The sequence below is a fragment of the Stegodyphus dumicola genome, chromosome 3 (genome assembly GCF_044657685.1).
Source record: "Stegodyphus dumicola isolate Sdum_Otavi_A_Nest chromosome 3, ASM4465768v1".
Classification (NCBI taxonomy): Eukaryota; Metazoa; Arthropoda; class Arachnida; order Araneae; family Eresidae; genus Stegodyphus; species Stegodyphus dumicola.
In genome coordinates, this window is record NC_140770.1 from 219,915,359 (window position 1) to 219,938,854 (window position 23,496).

The 23,496-nt window shown below is 33.4% G+C and overlaps 1 protein-coding gene across 1 annotated transcript in view; it reads left to right on the forward strand.

Moving 5' to 3' along the window:
- LOC118202202 (neprilysin-2-like) overlaps positions 1-23,496 on the forward strand; it is a 95,870-nt gene that overhangs the window by 68,261 nt on the left and 4,113 nt on the right. Inside the window, exons 11-18 of the mRNA XM_035374358.2 lie at positions 1,724-1,801; positions 1,908-2,011; positions 9,477-9,541; positions 10,818-10,869; positions 11,001-11,068; positions 13,355-13,482; positions 14,405-14,470; positions 17,748-17,843. Coding sequence (XP_035230249.1) covers positions 1,724-1,801; positions 1,908-2,011; positions 9,477-9,541; positions 10,818-10,869; positions 11,001-11,068; positions 13,355-13,482; positions 14,405-14,470; positions 17,748-17,843 — 657 coding nt within the window. The remainder of the gene's footprint in view (positions 1-1,723; positions 1,802-1,907; positions 2,012-9,476; positions 9,542-10,817; positions 10,870-11,000; positions 11,069-13,354; positions 13,483-14,404; positions 14,471-17,747; positions 17,844-23,496) is intronic.

Consider the following 23,496-nt stretch of genomic DNA (forward strand, 5'->3'; position numbering starts at 1 on the left):
AAATCTGATGTGTACACCACATGACTTCCTTCTACGGAATATTAAATTATACGCATTTTTTCTTGCATTTCATTTAAACTTAGTGGACGGAATTGAATTTACTTCGCCGACAACGCATAAACCACAATAGAATAAATGCATTCTTTAAAATTCACTCTATTTGTTTACCATAGCGACACTCTGGCGCTAGGTTCACTCAACAGTATTATATTTCGTTCATATTATAACCCAGAATGCACAAAATTTATATCATTTAAAGAATTATCCAATCGTTGCCATATGTTCTATTCAAATACTATAATAAATCTAGAACGATGTATAAAAAAAAATTAAGCAAAAAAAAAAAAAAAAAAAAAAAAAAAAGAAAGAAAAAAGAAACAGTTTTTCACAGATGATTGAGTATTTCTCATGCAATTAATTCAGTTCTCACTTCGCGACAAGGCAAAAATACATAAAAACTCAAAATATCTGTATTAAAATTACGAAGTAAATCTTAAAACACTTATCTCCTCGATAAAATTCCAGAAAAGATTAAGCATGATTTAATTCGCAATAATAAATGAAGGCGTTATCTCTGTTGATGCGAAGCTAAGTTTCTCTAGATTGGTAACAAATCCACTATCCTGCTGTTTCAAATATAAACAAGCAATGGCCGCCATAAAAAAAAATATTAGGCTTAGCGACACTTGAGCAACTTTAAAATTGTTGTTAATTCTAAAATTATTGCATACAGATTTACTAAAGGCATAAAAACCTTAACCGGAAGATAAGAACAATATAATTCAATTATTTTTAAAGCAAAAAATGTACAATTTACAAACATATAAGTGTAAAGAAACAGAGATCACTGAGCCGAATAACAGAGTGGATATATACATAAATATATTTATATGCGTTTGGTGCTGCCGATTTCAACCAAAATACAAGGTGCACATCTACATATTATAGCAGTCTTATGTACAAAATTTCAACGTTCTGAGGCTACTCGTTTTTGAGTTATGCGAGATACGTACATACGTACAGACGCCACGAAAAATTCTCTTCAGAATTCATTTTAAAGCAATTTTATAATCTTTTTGGAGGAAAAGAGTATTTATTTTATTCTGTCCTTACGTACAAATATCACACAGAAACATCGTTAAATTGCATTCGATAGCGGTCAAAATGGTTATGTTCGTTGAAATATGCTGCCTGAAACTTTTCGCGTTTACAATACTTCCTTTTTACTTCGTACAAGGAAGTAAAAACATAGCGGTTGTAGCGAGTGATCGAATCATCTCATAAATCTCGTAAAGGAGAAAATTAGTTTGAGATGATTGAAAAAATAACATTTATAAATGCCGCTAATAACATTTATGAAGAAATGAAAACCGTATGCAAAAGGTAGCAGCATTCGGATATTGTAAGATTTATAACCTAAGGAAAAATAATTTAAATAACAAATACGTACTGCATTTCAAATTTTTGCTTTCGAACGACTTTTGCAGGACATGCTATAATACGAATAAAATTTTGAACGATAAATGAGCTTAAACGTTAGTGCGGAGAGAGAAGATTATGGAAGTAAATAACGTTTTTCCAGAAAACTTTATTCAGAGCCAAATTGGGGAATCATAGTAACAGGGAAATTATCATTGCTGAAACAAAGCAATGAGCTTCTATTGCATTTAAATTTATAGCAGCTAGAATAAATTTTAACATGGAAATATTTATTTTTTGGTAGGCCCTTACTATGAAGCCATATATTGGATATCCTCAAGAGCTTCTGAATGATTCATTTATATCCGGTTTATACGCAAATGTAAGTATCAACATATTTATTGACGGATTTTGCAAAAGAATTAGTTATAAGATTCAAAGTATTTTCCTCTTAAAACTTATAAAGCGTAATTTAATTATTTTCACAGTTGAAACTCAATGGAGAAAGTTATTATGAAAACGAAAGGAAAATAAGAAAGTGGGAAAATGATTTAGAATTCTCTGAACTTCGGAAACCTGTCATAAAAGGAGAGTATGTAACATTCAAATTCTGATAAGCTCATTTTTGTATTCCCTTTTCTATCTGCTTAACTAACTTTTACACAAAAGTAATATTATAACTTGGGAGAAATTTACAAAATATAAAGAGATTTTTCGAAAATTAGAAAAGTAAAATCTCGTAAACTTTTACTAAATTTGTCTGTCATAAATATAAGTGTCCGATTCAACAAAGTTCAACTGACTACATCAATCATGTTGGAAATAAATTAAATCAATTTAATATTGTTGCGTGCGTACGGGTTCGTTATGAAATGAATGCACAAGTCCGATGAAAAATGAACAAAAATTTATTATTATCACAACAAAAATGCTTAAATTTTCTCAAATTATCATGCAGTATTACAATATCTCACAGTAGTTTTCTTTTAACTACTCAAATGTCCAATAGAACGTAATTCAAAACAGCTAAAGAACGCTAATCCGCGAATTCGCTACAATCAACAACAGTAGTTTTCTAAACAACAACAAACTAAGCAACTACTACAAACTGAGATGTTTTCCTCCTTTTATAAGCTTTTAAAATCACGCGCTAGAATTTTCCAGTACTTTCTCGAAATCAAAAAGAGATATTTATTTATTTAACGCACGCGCTCTTGTATTTTTAATTTTTCCGGCTTAGCTTTCTTTTAATATTCGTCACGCGCTGCACTGCGCGAGAAATAAAACCATTTAATTTATAATTGAACTAACATTAGCTTTTTAAATACCAAATTCGTAACACTGCCCCCTTCCCAAGGACTGCACGTCCCGGGCAGTACAATCCCTGGACAGGAAGCTAAACTTACAACTGTGGCATAAATGCATTAATAAGCATTACATTACTATAATAAACAACATGAACAATAAATGCAATACATAAAACAAATCAAATGCTATCAAATACTAAATACAAAACAAATACTAAATACAAATCAAATACTAAATACACATTTATAAACAAAAAGGACCATGGTCTGATACTATTTACAATTATTTACATTACGTACTATGGCCATAGTAATGAGCTAACCTGTCGTAAGAGTTCGAAGACTCACGGATCCGAACCATGACGTCATTTAGCCTGTTTAGGATTGTGTGCGAACCATCCCAAGGTGACTGTAAATCAGGCCTGACTCCTTTTCGTCGAATCGGGTTCCACAACCACACCTTGTCTCCTTCGTTGGATCTATGTCCAGCAGCTCTCGTGTTGTATCTGGTCTTCACTTTCTCCGTCGCCAAGTTCACTCGCTTTCGTGCGGAACGGTGCATCACTTCAAAACGGGCCTTGACATCTTGGATGTGTTCCTCAGGCGATGAAGGCGCATCCGTACGGCGATGAAACAGGCGGTCACAAGGCAGACGAAGGTCTCGACCGAAGAGCATCTGAGATGGAGAATAGCTGGTAGTCTGGTGTTTCTTTTCGACCCTAGCATGATTTCGACTGTTTCTCGAGCTGGTTCTTTCGGACAAAGCGTCGGCATTTCCAGGTGAGGATCCCTTCTTAGGATGGATAGTCATGTCTTCAGATCCTGAAAGCAGTTTGTTGTTTTTCAAGTCTAAGGAAAAATTGTATTTCCTTAAAAAGTCCAATCCGAGTATGCATGGATCTGTAATATCCGCCACATATGCCGTGTGATGGTAGGCGGCACTTCCAAACGTGATGTTTACGTTTAACTTCCCAGTTATGTCGATCTTGTCACCAGACGGAGTCTGAAGGGTAACACAGGATGGCGTCCAAATAAGTTTATCTTTAAACTGTTCAGCTAAATCTTTCCTAATGATGGTAACATTAGCTCCTGTGTCAATGATCATACTGCAAGGAACTCCATCGATATTCCCATTGATGGACAGTCCGTTATTGTTGCCACTCACTGTATAAATTTTAAGAGCTTTAAAACAAGGTTTTTCACTATCTGGCAACCTCCGTTCCTCGATATGGTCACTAATTTGTTTACTGCGTTGTTGCTGGGAAATGGTCTTATTTTCCGTACCTCGGGGTCTGCACTTTCTTCGTATGTGGCCTTCAACTCCGCAGTTCCAGCACTTTAGAATTAGTTTCTTTTCACTTCTGTTCCGTCTCAAGCCACTGACTTGTCTGGTAAAATCATCTGCTTTATATTCCGTACCCTGGGGTGCTCTGCAATTCCGTCTTAGGTGACCTTCACTACCACATCTCCAACACCTTAGAGCCACTTTCTTCTCCCTCCTACTCCGTATCAAAGCGTCGACTTGTCTGGCTAAATCATCTAAACGAGCCATCAGTTGATCCACTGGCTCATGGACTCGCACAGCTCTAACTGGGTAGCGATCGATACTAGTTGCTTGCTGGGCTGCCTCGAACTTCATGGCGTACAACAGAGCGCTTTTCACGACCTTTACATCTGCCATTCGAAGAGCTTTCTGTATTTCAGGATCTCGGATGCCGTCGATGAAATATTGCAGCGACAGGATTTCTCTTGTTTCTGTCGGGCACTCCGAAAAGGCGAGGTGGGACAGCCTTTCAACATCCGTGGCGAGCTCCTGAAGTGTTTCGGTAGGCTTCTGTTGACGAGATTTTAATTGGAGCCTGCTGTAGTCTTTTAAACACTTCTCCCCAAAGCGCAACTCCAAGGCGCCGGACAGAGCTTCGAAATCTAACCTTTTGTTTTCGGGAAGAGTCTGCGTCGGCTCTTAGAGAAGCGGCGAGATGACAGGCCTTAGCTTGGGAATCCCATCCATTCGCATCCGCCACGATAGAAAATTGTGTCTTATACACCTGCCAGGAGGTCTTCCCATCATATGTGGATAGCTTCAGAGGTGGACGAGCAGGCATTGGTAAGAATTTAAAATCATCACTCCTGCTCCCTGCCGACGCTACGAATTTCTTTAAAGTATCCATTTCTTTGGCAACTGCAGAAACTCTCTCATCAATTTGTTCTTTTACAGAAGAAACTCTTTCTTCTATTTCTTCTTTCACCGAAGAAACTCTTTCTTCAATATGTCCAACTTTATTTTCAACTGCGTCAATTCTGCCTTCCATAGCTTCAAATTTATTTTCTATTATGCAAGTAATTTCTCTTTTCATTTCTTCTTGACCAGCTTGAACGGCTTTCATTTCGTCCTTAACGGATTCCTGGCCCAATTTCATTTCTTCCTTAACGGATTCCTGGCCCAATTTCATTTCTTCCTTAAATAATGCTTGGCCAGCTTCCATCTTTTCTTGGAATGCAGCAAAAGCACTAATGAGCTGTCTCAATTGTTCTTCCATCGCTCTTGTTATTGGCATTCAAACCCCACTTCTGACACCAAAAATTGTTGCGTGCGTACGGGTTCGTTATGAAATGAATGCACAAGTCCGATGAAAAATGAACAAAAATTTATTATTATCACAACAAAAATGCTTAAATTTTCTCAAATTATCATGCAGTATTACAATATCTCACAGTAGTTTTCTTTTAACTACTCAAATGTCCAATAGAACGTAATTCAAAACAGCTAAAGAACGCTAATCCGCGAATTCGCTACAATCAACAACAGTAGTTTTCTAAACAACAACAAACTAAGCAACTACTACAAACTGAGATGTTTTCCTCCTTTTATAAGCTTTTAAAATCACGCGCTAGAATTTTCCAGTACTTTCTCGAAATCAAAAAGAGATATTTATTTATTTAACGCACGCGCTCTTGTATTTTTAATTTTTCCGGCTTAGCTTTCTTTTAATATTCGTCACGCGCTGCACTGCGCGAGAAATAAAACCATTTAATTTATAATTGAACTAACATTAGCTTTTTAAATACCAAATTCGTAACAATATTTAGTTCATGGAATCTCGTTTATTCTAATTTTTCGAAACGGCAACAGAGAGCGTGTTCGTTTACAGACAAAATGGTGTCATGCATTGGAGAAGCAACGTGCACTCTCTGGTTATAAGTCCTCGAAACAGTTTGGTAGCGATTCCGGTATAAATTTAGTAAATCTCTAGCAAAGGAAAATTCAATTAAAATGCGGTTAAATCAGTTTCGAGAGAAGGTTTTATTTTGCATAAAGAAACTACAGATTAGGCCGAGCGTCAGTAATGAAAATGTTTTCGCCAATCGCGATGTGTTTGTAATGATGATCAATTTCTTCGGAGAATACTATACAGCGATGAAGCAACATTTCATGTCCGAGGAGAGTTTAATAGATATAAATGCAGGATTTTGGCATTAGAAAACTCGCATTCTTTTCTCGAAGTTATTAATTAATGTGGATGATTACTTCGATATGCTGAGATTGTTTCCGTACCACAGTTCGAAAAAATGTAGCCAAAGATTTATTTTCTACAAGACAGAACTTCCTGTCATTGCGCTACGTAAGTATGTTTTCCTTGTAAAATATTCCTAAATCGTTGGATTAATACAGGTCGACCAATTTTATAGCCACCTCGTTCTCCGAACGTCACAGTCAACATATTTTCTCTGGAGATAGCCACCTAGTTCTTGAACGTCACAGTCAACTTCTTTTCTCTGGGGATAGCCACCTCGTTCTCCGAACGTCACAGTCAACATCTTTTCTCTGGGGATAGCCACCTCGTTCTCCGAACGTCACAGGCAACTTCTTTTCTCTGGGGATATCTAAATAGAGTTTATGCTGCACAGATTCGCACCAAAGAATTGAAAAATCGATAAGAGACTTTGTATTCTCCGAAAAGCTAGTTGAAGTTTCTTAATATAACATTTTTTGAATGGTAAAATAAAATTCACTCAGTCATTTATACGTATCTCTTATTATATATTATTTAAAACATATCTTTATCAGATGAATAAATTATGGACACCTTGTATATTTACATTTACCTGTGCAGTGTTTTATTACATGAATTATTATATCAGATTTTCGTCTTTAAAATATGAAATTATTAAATGAAAACAATAGGGAAATAATCTTAATGCATAAGCAGCAAGCATACAATAAAATTTTAGATTATGAAATAATACATGTGCAATAAGTCTTCATTTAGTATGAACTCATAAGATAGTAAGAACACGAAATACGTATGCTGAACATGCCGAAAACGTTCCCTGAAATGTAAGAAGAATTCGCATTCCAGAAAATTCCATCGATAAAGATAAAACCCATTCATACTTTAGGTTTGGGGAAAAAATAGTGGTGATGATAGTTTTTACATGTTTGTCAATGCTATAGAAATATTGTTTCCGCAGAGGCATAAGAAGTTCGGTACATGATTGAAATGCAGTGAACATCTGTTAATATCTCATCTGCTTTCAAATTCATATCAGGAACGTAGGTTACCAATATCTATAACCGTCCATTTCAATTCTAAAAAGGGTATATCGTAGCTGGTAGAGAAGATTTTTAAATGCAATAACGTGTGCCTAGGATCTACACTACTTCTATCTTACAAGAATTTGCAAATATTTCAAACTTCTTGCATGTCCTATTGAATTTTAGGAACTTTATCAAAAATTGACATTCAGTTCTGTCTTCGCATTCAGTCGCTTTCGTAAATATGGAAATCATCTTTGATTTTCTTTCGGTTAGCAAAAGCAGATACTAGAGGTTGCTTTAGAATAAGCATTTCAGGAGCCCACTTCCCTTGCAATCGAATCTGGCTCACCTGGTTGCAACAATGTACCAGTCTTCAGTACATTTTTTATGTGCACATCCGTTATGTTCATTATGTTTGAAAAGAAGAGATATTTCAACTATCTCTCAAAATGATATTTACACAGTCAGTTGCTTAAATTTGGTGCGGGGAAGCTCCGAATAGATTTTTCCTTGGAAACCTTTTTACAATCGGGGCAGCTCTAGTTCTCTGATATGTCTCCTTTCATCCAGAATTATTGCATTGATCAAATTTTCAGAATGAGCTGCTGGGAAAAGAAAGAATGAATTTTGCTGAATTACTGAGTTGATGACTTACAGTAATTTTAGAGTTAGCGTGGTGTTCTGTTGGTTTCTAAACCTATCTTCGTATCATAACTCGGTTTGCTGTCATCTTGAATGCTAAACAGATGAGGATTATGCTTTGCTAAGGTTTCTAAAATTATACCTGACTTTTTGACAGCAGAAATATCAATTAAGTAAAATTCAGCCTTGCCCACCACATTTCTTTTGAACTTACGAAGGAGGAATGTAATAGGTTTAAAACGAACTAGTAGAACTTTGTTACATCCAGGGATTTTTTTCCCGATATGTCCTCTAAAGGATTTGGGCCCTGTGGTATCACCATCCAAGGGATAACGTAACTTCGATTCGTGCACATTTAGGAGATGTAAAACGCAATGATTTTCCAATGTGCCGTTCGATCAGGTGGCTAATATCATTTTTCAAACCAACTCTAGCTACAGTTCCACCGCTTCCTATCATTACAAGTTCTTCAAACGGATTCTCATATATATTCGAATGCAGAATTGTGTTAGAAGCTATATATTTAGCAAGTTATTATATTTAGCAAAAAATATAATAACTTACTTATAAGTTAAGTTATATATTTAGCAAAAATATGGGCCATCAGAAAATATGGCCCATTTTTTTTATTCTCTTTCTTATGTAAGGGTCCTCTTTTTCAGGTCTACGGAAAAAGCTTTCAATCATTTTTATAATTGCCATTGTGTCGTCTTTCCTTTCATCAACGTACAGACCACGTAGTACATTTGCAGAATCAATCTATTAAATGTTTCCTTAATCAAATCATGTACCTTATTACGAGTTTCTTCTTTTCCTATTTTGTTTCTATAAACGATATGTGAATTGTCTGAATTAGTTATCACATACTAGTTACATAATATTTACAATTTACTAGTTACGTAATGTTTTACAATATACACAGTATTTATAATTACAGAATTTAGTATCTTAATATTTGATAATTATAGTAACCGTTTAAAAAGGTCTATAGCAAAAATTAAGAAATATTGCAAAATTTCCAAAAAAAAAAAATATGATTTTGAGCTTAATGAGCAAAAAATAAATAATTTAAAGTTATATATTTTAAATGTTTCTCGGGTTCCTGATGGCCCAAATTTCACATTAGGATCTATAGCGTTTCAATAATATTGTGTTTAGTAATTGTGAAAAATTGAAGATAAATATTAAAATTTCGCCTTCTTTCAAACTATTGAGTGCGGTTTGTCAAAGGAAGATATAATTTTGTGTGAAAAGTTTTGTCATTTTGCTTAATGAATCAGTACGCAACTTTCCTGGGTATAGTGCCAGAAAAATTAAAAAAAGTGTTTCTTTGACCTATACTATAGCCTATTCTAAATTAAATTTAACGCAAGAATAATTGGAAGAAAAATATAATTACAAGAAAAAGAAACAAATTCAGTGACATTATTTGTCTCTATTATTATTCGCTAGTGAATTTTTCTTTTAAATAAGGATATTTCATCAATAAATTTTAAATAAAATTGCTTATGAGCGAAACATTTTAAATCACAGAAATTTTATCTGATGTTAATATATATTTGTTTCAGCTGGAGGAAACACGCGGGTGCTGCTGTTGTAAATGCCTTTTATAGCCCATTGGAGAATATTATTGGTAAAATTACTTTTATTTTTAGTTGCTATAAACTGAAAATTTTCTCAAACTTACGAATTTATATTTATCTTGGGTTGCATGGAAAATAATTCAGTTTTTTCCTAGGAAATTCTCTCTTATAATAAATGAATATTTGAGTGAATTACACATCTACTCCTTTTGATTTAATATATTTTGCCATTCTCTACGAATAGCATCAATCCGAGCTCACAAGCGTATCATTTATAGAAAAAATTTATCAGCGGCCGAGCGGTAAAGTCGCTGAACACTGGTAGTTCGGTCTGAGGTTCGATTCGCGCGATTGGGCTGGCTGCATGAGCGTTTTTGTGGTTTTCCCCATGTGTAATGTGTATACGAGTCAGTTTCCCTTAGAAAGTCCTCCAAGAAGGCATCCCTTTCCTTAGGCAACTTTCAAATCAGTTGTGGAATTGTCTAATAGAACTGAAAATATATTCCGTTAAAAGCCTATGAAATAGCAAAAATAACTTTTTTTCTTCTTTTCTTAAAGACTATCTACTTTCGAAGTACCATTTATCTCTTCTACTTTATAATTACACCCGCGTTCCAAATTGTTATAAAGAATCAACTTCTCATCGCATACTATGATTCGCTTAAGAAATATATCTTTTGAGAAGTGAATCACATATGTCAATGCGACGGAGCAATTTTCTTTCTTTAAACAACTGTGGAACCCATATATATCAGAGACTGAAATTAAACTAAGTCGCCTCAGTTATCACAAACGTTTAAATTCGACAGGTTTAATCTTTTAGCAGCTTTGGTGTTGTTATTCGGTAGTTTGTTTCAATCAGTACCTTTATTTCAGCTTCATCAATTTCAACTATCCTTCCAAAAACGTGGTGTATCTTCAATGTCGAACTTGAAGGCACGAAAATTTTCACTGCCGTTCTATCAGCACACTTTCTCGATATACGACACTCAATTTTCAACATGCTATAAATGCTACTTTTGATTTTCTATGCTTGATAAAATGTCAAAAGGAAAAACATTGCACAAAATCAAGCAAAATGTTTTATAAACAAGCTTTGAATTATTAACTGTCAAAATATATAATGACAATGCAATTAAGAGTTTAAAATTAGTTTGTTCTTTTAAAATGTAGCTAATCCTTCTAGTAGAGTAAAATATTACTTACTGAACAAATCAATATACGCAGAAAACAAGCAACTGCCTTGAATGAAGTCAAATAATATTTTTGTATGAAACTTCAACACTTTTCAATTAACAAGTTTTTTTCTTTTTTTTTTCTTTTAAGATTTTCCTGCTGGTATTTTACAGCATCCCTTATTCAACAAAGATCGACCAAAGTAAGTTTAAATATTGCTCAAATATGTGTTTAAACGTACTATAATTGAAACAAAATTCTTTTAATTCAGTTGGCACAAAACATATCTAAAATGCTTACAAAATAAGTTTTTTATTGGTATTTTTCTTTCAGCTACTTGAATTTTGGAGCCATAGGTTACGTGATTGGTCATGAAATTACTCATGGATTCGATGATACAGGTGAAGTATTTATTTGCATTAAACTAATGCATAAGTAGCAAAAAACGAATAGACATGGCAAAAGAAATGACATATAAACCCTTTCCAAAATTTGAATAAGCAAAAACTTATCGGAAACTTGAATAAAAATGTATAAACAGGAATGCAATTATTAAATGTATTCGAGTTGTTTTCGAGTAAACTAACCAAATTCACAGCCACAGTGTATTATCGTATTTGCTCGCCGTATTTCTCCCTTTATTATTAATTTTATATTGCGAAATTCAAAAGAGAAAATTTAAGTGAGTAATTTAATTTTGAAGGACACATCTACAGTAAGAATTGTATAATACCAAATGAATTGTACAATACCAAATGAAAAGTATTTAAGTATAAGCTACTGCCAGCTATAACAATAGTATTTGTTTAAAAGGAAACCGACATTCCGATAAGAATACGCAGTAATAATACCATTGCCAATATCTTACGAAATAGCTTCATTTCTGATTTCCTGCGTCTTGAATCTCGCTCTTTATTACTCACACTGCTACTTTCTAGAACTCAATCCATTTAATGCTTCTGAAACTGTTGTATGTGCCCTTCTGCTGCACCCTGCAAATAATCGTGGGTCACTGTTATCGTCTTCGTTACCTTTCAGTCTTTGTTTCATCTTGCAATGATCTTCAGAGCTACCAAAATTATTAGATATCCTCATTTCCTTGAAGCTCTTCACTATTATGACATCATCATTCAAAGCGAATGACCCCAAAATCCAAGAGCACAAAAAAAAAAAAAAAAAAAAAATTCGAGCAAAATTATTTTGCAGTTTGTTTTGCGATGTCTCATGTTCTGTAATAAAAAAAATATTTTAATTTCTAACTTTCTTTTAATGATTCCGTTTTTGAATGATTCCTTAATTTCTATCAATTCAGTTTGGTAACCTTTACAAGGAGAAAGAGAGTTAGACCTTTAAATTTTTGGAGCATAATTTTTATTTAATTTTCGTTCCGGCATTTATTTTTGATTTATTACATATATATATATATATGTCAGGATCTATCTATCTGTCTCACGGAATAAAACAAAAACTATTTAGCAGATATGCGTGAAATTGATCCAAGAGGCTAGTCTGTCATTTTTAGACTACATAGCAAGCAACAAAGCAAGGGCATACAAAACAGATGTATTACAACCAATCATATAGCGAAAGACCAAACGGGTCGGAAAAATGTGCAATGGAAACATCACGCTAATAACAGGAATGCTCAAATGCAAGCTTGACAACGGCGAGGCAAGCTAGCAATCATGTCGTTAATCACTTGCTGTCGTAGCATGACCCCTGCCTGTAGTAATGCCTGTCGAAACTCGCGAAGGGTGCCTCGTGGCACACTGTGACTTGTTATCTATAGTCCCAACATGTCCCACATGCGCTCTGGATTCAGGCCGGGGATTTAGCAAACCATGGTCTTCACTCGAGTTCTATGCGAGCGGGCATTATTATCTATAAATATCGCGTCTGTGTCATAGTTTCGGTACCCAATCCCATGAAAGAACGCATACAAAGGTGCAGAAAGTTGTGATGTTACTGCGGGTTTGCGTTTTATGCTAATTTTGGTTGCTTATTTGGATTCAGTTATGCAGCCTCTACCTCATATGCGTTTTAATTTCCCCTTTTTAAATTTGTACCTTTACTTTTAGTATTTATTGCTAATTTTTTAAGCACGATTGGCATACACCAGGACCATATGACATATATCAGGATGTATGGGTTATATATCAGGGCAAACTGTAAGCAAGAGTAAACATATTACTAGCATTCTAAGAAATAAGAATTATCAGAATACATCAGCCCCTTGGAATACATCAGCCCCTTGGAATACATCAGCTTCTTTTTTACTTGCTTTCTTCTGAAGTTATAGAATAATTAGGTTTATTTCAAAGTTAAAACATGAAAATTCCGCAAAGCCCTCATCGGCATTTGAGTTCCGAACCCCCTTCCCGTTTGTTAGCCGGTCTTGCTTCCAAATACACCTCAAAGACGAGCGCTAAGGTGGGAGAAAATTCCTTACGAATTTACCTCACAAGCGTTCAGAAACTTGAGCAATATTTGTCCTACATTTATGCTCCTGGAAATGTATCCCAAGCAAGATTTCTTTCAAATGCTTTTATTCTAATAATTTACACGAGCACCTTTCGAAAGAAATTATAATTGTGATTCAGAAAATTGATATCATATTTATTATTGTTAATTAAGTAAAAAATTTAATGGTTTGTCGTCAATCATGTACCACACTGGTAACATTACAGGTCGGCAGTTTGATAAAAATGGTAACAACGTGAACTGGTGGGACCAGACAACAGATGAGCTATTCAAAAAGAAAGCGCAGTGTATTATAGAACAGTACGGTAATTACACTGCTGAAAATGGTATGAAGGTAAGATAAATCTGAAGTTTTTCCTTTATTACGAATCTACCTGAGGTAGATTATTTATAACTATAACCGTTAATTATAAATATAACTTTATTAAATGCAACTGCTGAACATTAACAGATGTTTGAAAGCCGGTATATGTTTAACTTAGTTTTATTTCCGTGAATTTGTCATGTCTGAGAATGAAACTGGCAGGTAATTGCAATAAATAAGTAAGGCAAACTGAATCATTTTGTTTTGTGCGTTTTTAGCTAAAACTGCATGGACCATCAGTCGGCTTCCTAGGATTCATTTAGTTCTGACAGATGACGCTTGATTTGCGGCAGAATATGAAGTAGCAATAAGTCTCGGAAGACACTGAATTTTTTTTAAGAAAAATTTAATTTTTCTCCTTAGACAGTTCCATCAACAATGAGAACTCGTAGTGGAGATTCATTAAAATTTGATTGTCCATTATCGGATAACATCAGTATAGTTTCTCAAGCTTTTTAATTATGTTCTTCGATCCTTCGTTCTCTAATCAATGGTCTTCTACTACATGTAATAATAACTGAGCTGAAAACAAATGGCAGAGCTACTGCTGCTACCGTTTATATGTAATAATTTATTATCAGAATTGTTTATCTGAGAATGCCAAAATCCGCTTACTGGCACCTCGCTTCTTTTTAATGGCAAATATTTCTGTAAAATTTTTCTTTGTAGAGCGTCAATGGCAGGCATTAATAGCAACTTAAAAATGTACCATAATATTTAATATATCTTCAATTTTATACTATTATCATTGGAATTATTGGAAATTCATAGAAACGCTAATCTTTAAAAGTTTACAGATTTTTGGATAACATTTAATAAAAACGTTTTGAATGTGCATATATACATATATAATGCTGTTGAATTTATACTGACATAATTATATCTTTCGCAGCTAAATGGCATTAACACACAAGGAGAAAATATAGCTGACAATGGAGGTCTGAAAGAAACTTATCTGGTAAGAAGTATTCTTTGTTCTTAAAAAGGCTATAGAATTTCGATTTAAATTTTAAATAGAAAACCGAAAAGCGCAGAATTAATTTTAGTAAGTATAAAAGGCTTTTTCTCCCTCGTTCCAGCATGATTTCGTGGTGTAACAGTAGCACACTCGCCACGTATTCGAGAGGTCCATGTTCGAGTCCCGGCGAGGGCAATGCACATTTTTCTCCTCTCCTGCTTAAAACAAATCTAATGAATCTACACGTAGTTAAATTAATATTCTAAATAGTTCGTTAAATAATTATAGAAAATATTAAAGATATAATTACTTATAGAAAGATGCTTTCCAGGAGGATCTTACGTAAGAAAACCACCACAAAGTTAACCTAACATTAACTACTTGGGGTAGTGGCAATAATAGAAATGATGGCAAAACTCAATCTTTCGAACGTTTTGCAATCGAATTACAACGATTATTTATTAATTTAATATTATAACATATTGCCATTTTTTTTAAATGATAATATTATATCTTAATTTTAAATAGTATAGAACTATCATGATGTTTAAAATTACTGTATTAATATTATGAATGGTATTTAAAATTTGCCCTTAAAATATTGCCACTATTACAATAAATACATTTTCATAAGCACATTTATGAATCTATGAATAAGAGGCATTGTAAATAGCGATTAAAAATTTTGCTTTTATTTTCTAAATATTTCAAAGAAATCCTGTAATTTACCTTTTGATAGCAGTGTCATTTCCTTGGAGTTTCGATGTCGAGTATATTTCCATATATGGAAGATGTTCTTTGATATTAGCGTTAAATACAGCCGAACAGCTTTCAGATGTTCTCTGATAGTTTGAGGGCAATACTGTAATGCTTTTAATATCAAATATATTTTACCAATATATGTGGAAGTAGATTCTTCGACTACTTTCATTTCCACTTCAACTCAGCAAGCTATGACGTAGCGCAGCTTGCAGAGTGGCAGACGACCGTTGGAAGTGCTGGAGACGAGACGCATCCACGCGCGGAGCGGATATCTTTGAGATGGAATAAGTAGGCAGACGGCCTGCAAATCCTCCAAGATGCTTGTCTATAGTTAACCGTACAAGAGAAGACGGGCCCTTTGAATGTATTTATTGAGGACTGTGTGTTAGTCATCGTTACATGAATCCTGTGGAACTTTTTTGGAATTACTTTCATCGTGAGATCGCCATCTGAATTATTAACTTTTACTTTTTATCTTTTATTTCCTATTAGTAAAATAAAATAGTTAATTATGCTTAACTTGTGCTCTACCATGTTCTTTTGAAAGTAAACCCTACATATATATTTTTATCCTTGAAACAACGACGAACTAAAGCAATGCTTTTGAGGCCCTTTGAAGTTGTGATAACGTAACTGAATTTGAAATATGTGGCGAAATTCATCTGGGAATGGAAGGGCACAAGTGTGAATTGCAGTATGCCTAACAAGGTAAAAAATGATGATCTGGACAATTTGGTAGTAAAAGCAGAAGAATGGAAAAATAGCAAGGCATGTTTGTAAAGCATAGTATGAGTTTGCAAGAAACGAAATGCATTCATTCCTTTATGCCATAATATTATTGCTTCACTAAGCTGCAAATTAGAAGATTCCTGTTTCGATTGCTGGTAAATGCAAATTTAGTTTTTTATATATTTCATTCCAAACAATTTAATTTTCTCTGCGAAAGCTCATGAACAAAATAAGATTAACGAGAACTCGCCAGCACTTTGACTTGGCCAACTGTATTGCCCTTCCTCTCCTCAGCATTTTTCAAACATGGAGTGGGCGGATAGGACACCAAAACATACCTCCCACGTCTAGTGCAGCGATTAACGCATCCAACTTGCATATTGAAGGATACCTGACTTGATTCTAATATTTATCTTTTTTTAGTTTCGGAAAAATTAAATAATATAATTTATATATTTGAGAAACCGAAACTTTAAGAAATCTTTTAATAGATAAGTGTTTGAAATTGGTAACATGGGTCTCAACTTAAAAACTGAACATTGAAAAGCTTACAATTACTTTGCTTTGTGCCACATAACACTGTTATCTGTAATTAATTTTCAGAAGATTTTTAAAAAAACTGAAAAGTAAGGAATTACATTTCTTAAATAATTAGTAAATTGTCTAATATTATTTTTTAATATTCAAAGAAATAATTTTGAACCTTATATCATTTATATAATATCATATGTTAAATGCCAGAGAGCATCAATTTTGTGAATTTTATTATTAATGACACATTTTTTTCAATAAGTAATGCAATTTCTCTTCATGATTGTGCAATATTATTATTCATTTAATAATTTACTAGAAATTCTACACTTGTGCCTTTTCTCATATTTAATTTACACGTAATAGAAAGGAGTTATAAGGCAACTATAAATTATTCATCGGATTATCACACACTTTACGTTCTAATTTGTTACGCATACACAAATAATTTATACATGAAAAGAAACGTAAAACGTTTAATATTTTGTCATACGCTGGAAATATTTTATGAGTACTTCACTGGTCACAAGATACATATCGAAAATGTAATCGAATTTTGTTCACACCTTCCCTAGCATGCCTCACCCCAGCTCTACTGATTTAAAGCTGTGTGACTTCTGGGAGTTGTTTAAATCTTATATTCATACATTCTTCCATTGCTGGTAGAGCTCAGAGAACGCATGAATGCTGCTGTCACCACTTGTATAAAAGTATAAAAGGATTTCGGCTCCTGACTGAATGTGTGTTCTGTAATCAATGGAGCACACGGGAATATCTGTGGTTCTTAATTCCTGATTTGAAATGATTTTCAAAAAAATTTGTATATGTTTAACATCTTTATGTCTGACATCTTCTTTTCAGAAGAAAATTTCTTCACATCAGGGCTATTAAAGGGTACCGGCTTGCAGTGAGCTTAAAATCAGTGCAAATAAGAGATTAATCACAGTTAATTTCATTTACATTTAATTTCATTTTTATGTGTTAATGGATTTAAAATAGCACACTTTAGAATGAAGTTTTGAGTGCACTTAAAATAATCAATGACTGAATGAAAGAAATTTATTTATATTTATCTTTCTGGGTGTTTTTTGAATATTCACTTAGCTTCAGAAAGCATTGTAGATGATTCCATTTTTATTATTTTTATACTTTCTGTTTGAGTCATCTTCAATATTGTATCTAAATTCGGTTTTCAGATATTAGAATTTTTTCATTTCAAGGATCTGCATCATTCTTTTGCTTCTTACTTTTACAGGCATATCAGCAATGGGTAAGAGACAATGGAAGAGAGCCAAGGCTACCGGGGCTGAAATATACGCAAAATCAATTATTATGGATCAGTGCAGCTAACGTATGTCTATCCAATTTATGCTAGTGTATATATAGTTATATCGTAGTGCATAAGTACTAAATGAATAATTTGTTGAACATGGTTCATTTCAAGAATTAACATGTTTAAAGATTTTTTTTTTTCTGCTAAAACAATAAATTTACCAAATCGTAGTCTATAATTACACTAAATATTAAATCTGAAATCTAAATAAACACTGCAAAATGTAAAAAAATTCATTTTTAGTTGGAAATGAATTTTATTACATGATAAGCGCACATGCCCATTGATCCAGACACCGAAGCTATTGACTTTTTAAAGTTAAATAATTGCTTCTTCCAGTATTATTAGTCAGCCTGTACTCTCCCCATTTAAACCCAAGCTGTTAATTATCATCTCTTGGAAAGATGATATATCTATTCCGACAATTCCGACTTCAGTAGAAATCACAGCAAAGATTAATAAAGCCAAGACTTTACTGGAATAAAAGTTAGTGAAACAAATCTTTGTCATTTTGAGGCATATGAGAGAAAGTGTAAAAATATACTTTCATTTTTTATAATTCAGGTGATAAAGCAAGAAATACTAACCGTATTACATGTAAATAATTATAACTGCTACTTTTATTTGGTTATACACAATGCCAAAATACTACTTTATTACAAAATGATGTTTTAGACTTCGAAGAAAGTGTGAAAAATTCGAATTTTATTGAAAAAAAAGACCATCTAATAAAATAATTCGCTAGATCCTTTCAAGTTTTGATGGTTGTTTTAGGTTATAATTTATATATTTCTACAAAAGGCTACACTACTTGTATTTCCAGAATACTTCGAAAGTTTTACATTCTCATAGAATGATCCAGTGCTAGAACACCGAATTTCAATTGTATGCTTCGTATTTACATTAAAGAGTACGAAAAAAGTATAAATTCATTCTAAGTGGATATAAAGTAGCAATGTATAAGGAATTTTGAAGCACTGCTATTTTAAGAACGCTTTATAGTCCTTAAACCGGAAGGGAAAATTTCTTTTGGAAAAAAATTATAAAGACTGTAAACTGATCGAAAATGAGCTCTTTATAAATTATAGAGCGTTTGTTTACTGTTTCATTTTCTTTGAATTTTTAAGATATGCTTGTCAATTTTTAATCACAATTCCAGTCTATATGCTTTTTATTATATGAAATATGGAAAGTCTTGAACTTGTGATTGGATACAAAAGTGCATTCATTCTACATTATCGTACAAGTGTTTTGTTTTGGTTTTCTAAACCCATGCCGGTGAAAAATATAGGGTAATTTAAAAAAAATGACATACTCTAGCGAGTAAATTATTGGACAAAACATAACAAAATTTAATGGTCACACATAGTGGACCATGGGATTTTGATTTCTTAAAAAGTTTCAAAAGTTGTCACAAAGGAAAATGTTTTCGGTCCAAAAATGCATTAGTGTAAATAATCAATGATTAAATGCCAAACGCACATATCAATTTTGTTAATTTTGCACATATGAATTCTTAACAAAAAATGATTGTTAGAAATAAGGTTTAATATGACCACCTTTTGTGACGTTCCATGAACTTTTGTGACGTTCCATTACTTTGCACGGCATTTTCCACGGCGGCTTGCAACGTATTAGAATTAATTTGCTCACCTGTAACGTTATTCAATTTTTCAAATTTGCGATATCGGGAACATGTCCTTGGTTTCAAATCGTTGAATCACGTTTCTTAAGTTTTTTATGCACTTCGGTCCTTTAGCAACTTCTTTAACCACCGGAATTCACGAAGGCAGCATTGGCATAATACAGCTTAAGGGGTGTTGGAACCCCAAAATCTTCAAAAAATTGTGATTTCGCATTTTTGCATTTTCAAATCACTTTTATCTTTCTAAAAATACCATTCTTTAATCTCTATAAAAATTAGAACTGTAAAAAATCTAGTTTTAATTTGTCATCTACTGCTTTGATCAATGAGAATTTTTACATTAAAACGCGTTTTTCTCCAAACGTGATTTTTTTATACTCGATGTAACTTTTCTCAGGAACTACTGCTCATAGGTATCTAAACTTTTTATGGCTTATTTATTAGGTTCCCTAATATTTACTGAAATGAGCTTTTTGTAATAAACTTTGAAAAAATTGTTAATTTTTTTGTGTGAGAAAAGTGCTAAATTTTACTATGCCTAACAAAATATTCTGTAATATACTCTAAAATTCAAAATGCTTCAAAGGCTCATTTCAGTATAATCAGATAGATATACTTTAATTACAGAAAAATGTTCAAGCTTGTACCTACAGTATATTTTGAGAAAAGGTACCAATGGCCAATCGAAAATTGCCAATTTAACATTGTCGATATAGGGGGTTTCTGATACCCCTTAACGAGGTCCCGTAAGGCCATCGAAAAGCAATTAGATTCAGAGTAATGAGAATTCTCCCAGCATTTTCCTTTTACATTGATGATCGCTACAAGGAAAGCGATTATACGAATTAATGTGTTTTATTCGGTAAACAGCACCAACATTTTTTTTAAGAAATCAAAATCACATGGTCCGTTATGTAAGTTCATAAAATCTGTTTTTTTCATTCAATACTTTACTCGCTAAAGTACTCTGAATACCTCACGTTATTTATAACCACCTTGTGCATTATTGACTTGATCTTGTTTTCAATCCACCCCATCAGTGATATTTGTGAAATGTATACTCGGATAACTGAGTGTCATAAGAAATGCGCATTTTTTATATCGAGAGAGCATTGGTTGGTTTAATAATTGGCTATAACTAGATAATAAGTTTATCTTAAGGATTCCTTGCATTTGTGTCCCCAAATCATCCACATTTTAAAGATTAAATTACCTCTTTTCTATCAGCTCATTTACAACACAGTTTTTTCCAAATCATTCAAACAAAATACTGATTTTAATTTTGAATTTCGAAACTTTGTGAAAAAAAAATTGTAGTATTATTTCTTAATCACTTACATTTTCTCTCAATAATGGTCAGACACTTATCATTTCCGAAATTGATGTCAAAAATTTAAATGCGTGAAAAAAATTATAAATTGGTTTTTTATATTACGTATATGTTTATACAGTGCTATTTGTACACAAATTTTATCCCAAAGACACGTGAGCTTATCATTATCCCAGTGAGCCTATCATCTAACAATTCCTTTTTTTAAGGATAGAAACTCGCGTCATAAAATTGGTGAAATATTTTATTTTATCAAATAAAAATTATAAAAGAAATTATAATTTTTTGTGTAATATTCTGTTAGAATACCATAGAAGCCATCAAAAGTAATCGAAAGCAGCTTTTGCAAATGCCGCTTAATCTTTTTGCCAAGCAATCAGATAGATTTATTATTATTTGAAACTTGAAAAGTTTTTGAAAGTTTTTTCCGCTCCTTTGTTTACGTGATACTGTTCTTTTAAAGAAATATTTTTTGTTTTATTCTACTTTTTGCCAAACCGGTTCGATCAGGTGCTCATTTGGACATCGAGGAAGCCATTATGAACATATTAAGGCCATCAAACACAAGCCAAAGCCAAATATGCATACTAGTATGCTCAAGGCATTGTTAGGCAGAATTTGGAACTGTTTTGCTGACTGAAGTTTTGTGAAAAAAAATTTTATATTTTATTGCAAAATATTGGTACACTTATGCTGATCTACAAATATATTCCATTTTTGAATGGCTGTTCTGCGTGCTTAATTTGATGAGTAATGTTAAATAATATTTTCTCATCGACCATATACTAACCGCAGTACTAAGAAAACTGATCTGTAGTGGATAGAATTATTAGTTCTCGTAAATGGTAAAAGAAATTGAACTTTTATAGTATTTTACTAACGTGTAATATTTATTTTGTCTTTTGGCCATAATACTAGCATATCGGGTAACAATTTTAAAATGTCTTTTGATTAATGAATACTCGACATGACTAGTAATGCTTCGATTCGGATCTAGAAAAACCACTTTTACTTAATTTAAGTAATATGACGATAAGTTCTACAAAACGCTTTGCAAAGTTTCTCTTTTTTCATATTGAATGCTCCCATGCTTTTAATACCGTATTGCATAAAATCTCAGAAATTATTTATATAAAGCAGTTCAGCAACTTATCTAATAGATTTCGCTTTTTTATTTGCAAATTCAAAAGATGTTGATACGTTTCTAATCGCACGGGTAAGTAGCCTTTGCAATAAAATTTTTAAATAACATAAATTCTAAGAATTCTTTATTGAAGGAATTCGAATATATGATTTTTCAGATAGATTTCCTATTGTGTTTAGATGGAATATAATGCACATATTGCACTTATTATAGGTTACTTATTGTAGGTAACTGTGTTTACGGTCTGAATGTTGCAGGTTTCATACAAGATTTTATTGCTATCTGAATAGCTTCCGAGTATTTTTGTGACATGATTTTCCTATTCTGAATTCAAGTACTACATTTCTAGATGAATATTCAGTTATCCCCGTGTGCATATTTCGTAAGTGGAAATCTGTATTGCCACCGGAGGTGTGGCTTCTAGATTGGACAAATGGGCGTCCAGTAATATTTCTGTCATTTCTCATGACATTTGCCGCATATTGAACAAGATAATTGAAAATATTTTGTCACTTAAGTTCCTGTACAAACTAATTAAAGCATCAGGCGTTCTTGCGAAAATTTTCAGTGGGAAGTTATATCAAATATAAGCATAATTACAGGGTGTCCGTAATTAAACTTGAAATTTGCGAGCAGTCTGTAGCAAAAACTATACAGCGGAATTGCCCGAAAATTTTGTAATGGCAAAATGAAATGACGGTAATTTTATCGAGGGGAAAAAACAATGAGTTTCAAAAATCCCCCATAAGTGGCGTATCATAGCTTTATTGAGAACATAAAAATAATCTACAAAAGTTTACAAAACATGCTGGATATGATGTCTACCATTGTCTGCCACCATCTAGAAACGCAAAATCGCATGTTCGACTTGTTGAAAGCACCATAAACCAGGGAATGTTACGCACATGGCATTCTATGCTTTCGTTAAGGTCGGAATGAGATGGCATGGGATTACGGTAGAATACGCCCCCCCCCCACAGCCAAAAGACGTGAGGATTCAAGTCGGGGAATCTAGGAAGCCAAGCTATAGTAAATTGTCGGCTGATGATTCTGTCATCCCCGAAATGGCGGCGGAGCACTTGTTTCACACAACGGGCGATGTGTGGATTAGCACCATCCTGCATAAACACTGTGGTTGTATCACATCACCTTGCCTGAAGAGCCGGAATAACGAATTGCTCTAATAATGAAGCGTATCGTTGATCGTTGACGGTGCATGTCACAGGCCCTGCGGTGTTGTGCTCTTCGAAAAAAAAACTGACCCAAAATGAAGTTTGCAGTAAAGCCGCACCAAACCGTTACATGCGAAGAGTGTAATGGAATTTTTAGGAATTGATGTGTGTTTGTAGCAGCCAAATACGGCAGTTGTGCGTGGTAACCGCACCTTACATATGAAAGTGTGCTTCGTCGGTACACAAACTGTTCCATGGCCATTCATCCTAGAGCTCAACTTGCGCGAGAAAACGCAACGCAAAAGTTTCTCGACTATCCAGATCAGCTGGTAAGAGCTGCTGCGCTAGCGACACTTTATAGGTATAGTATCGTAAGACGT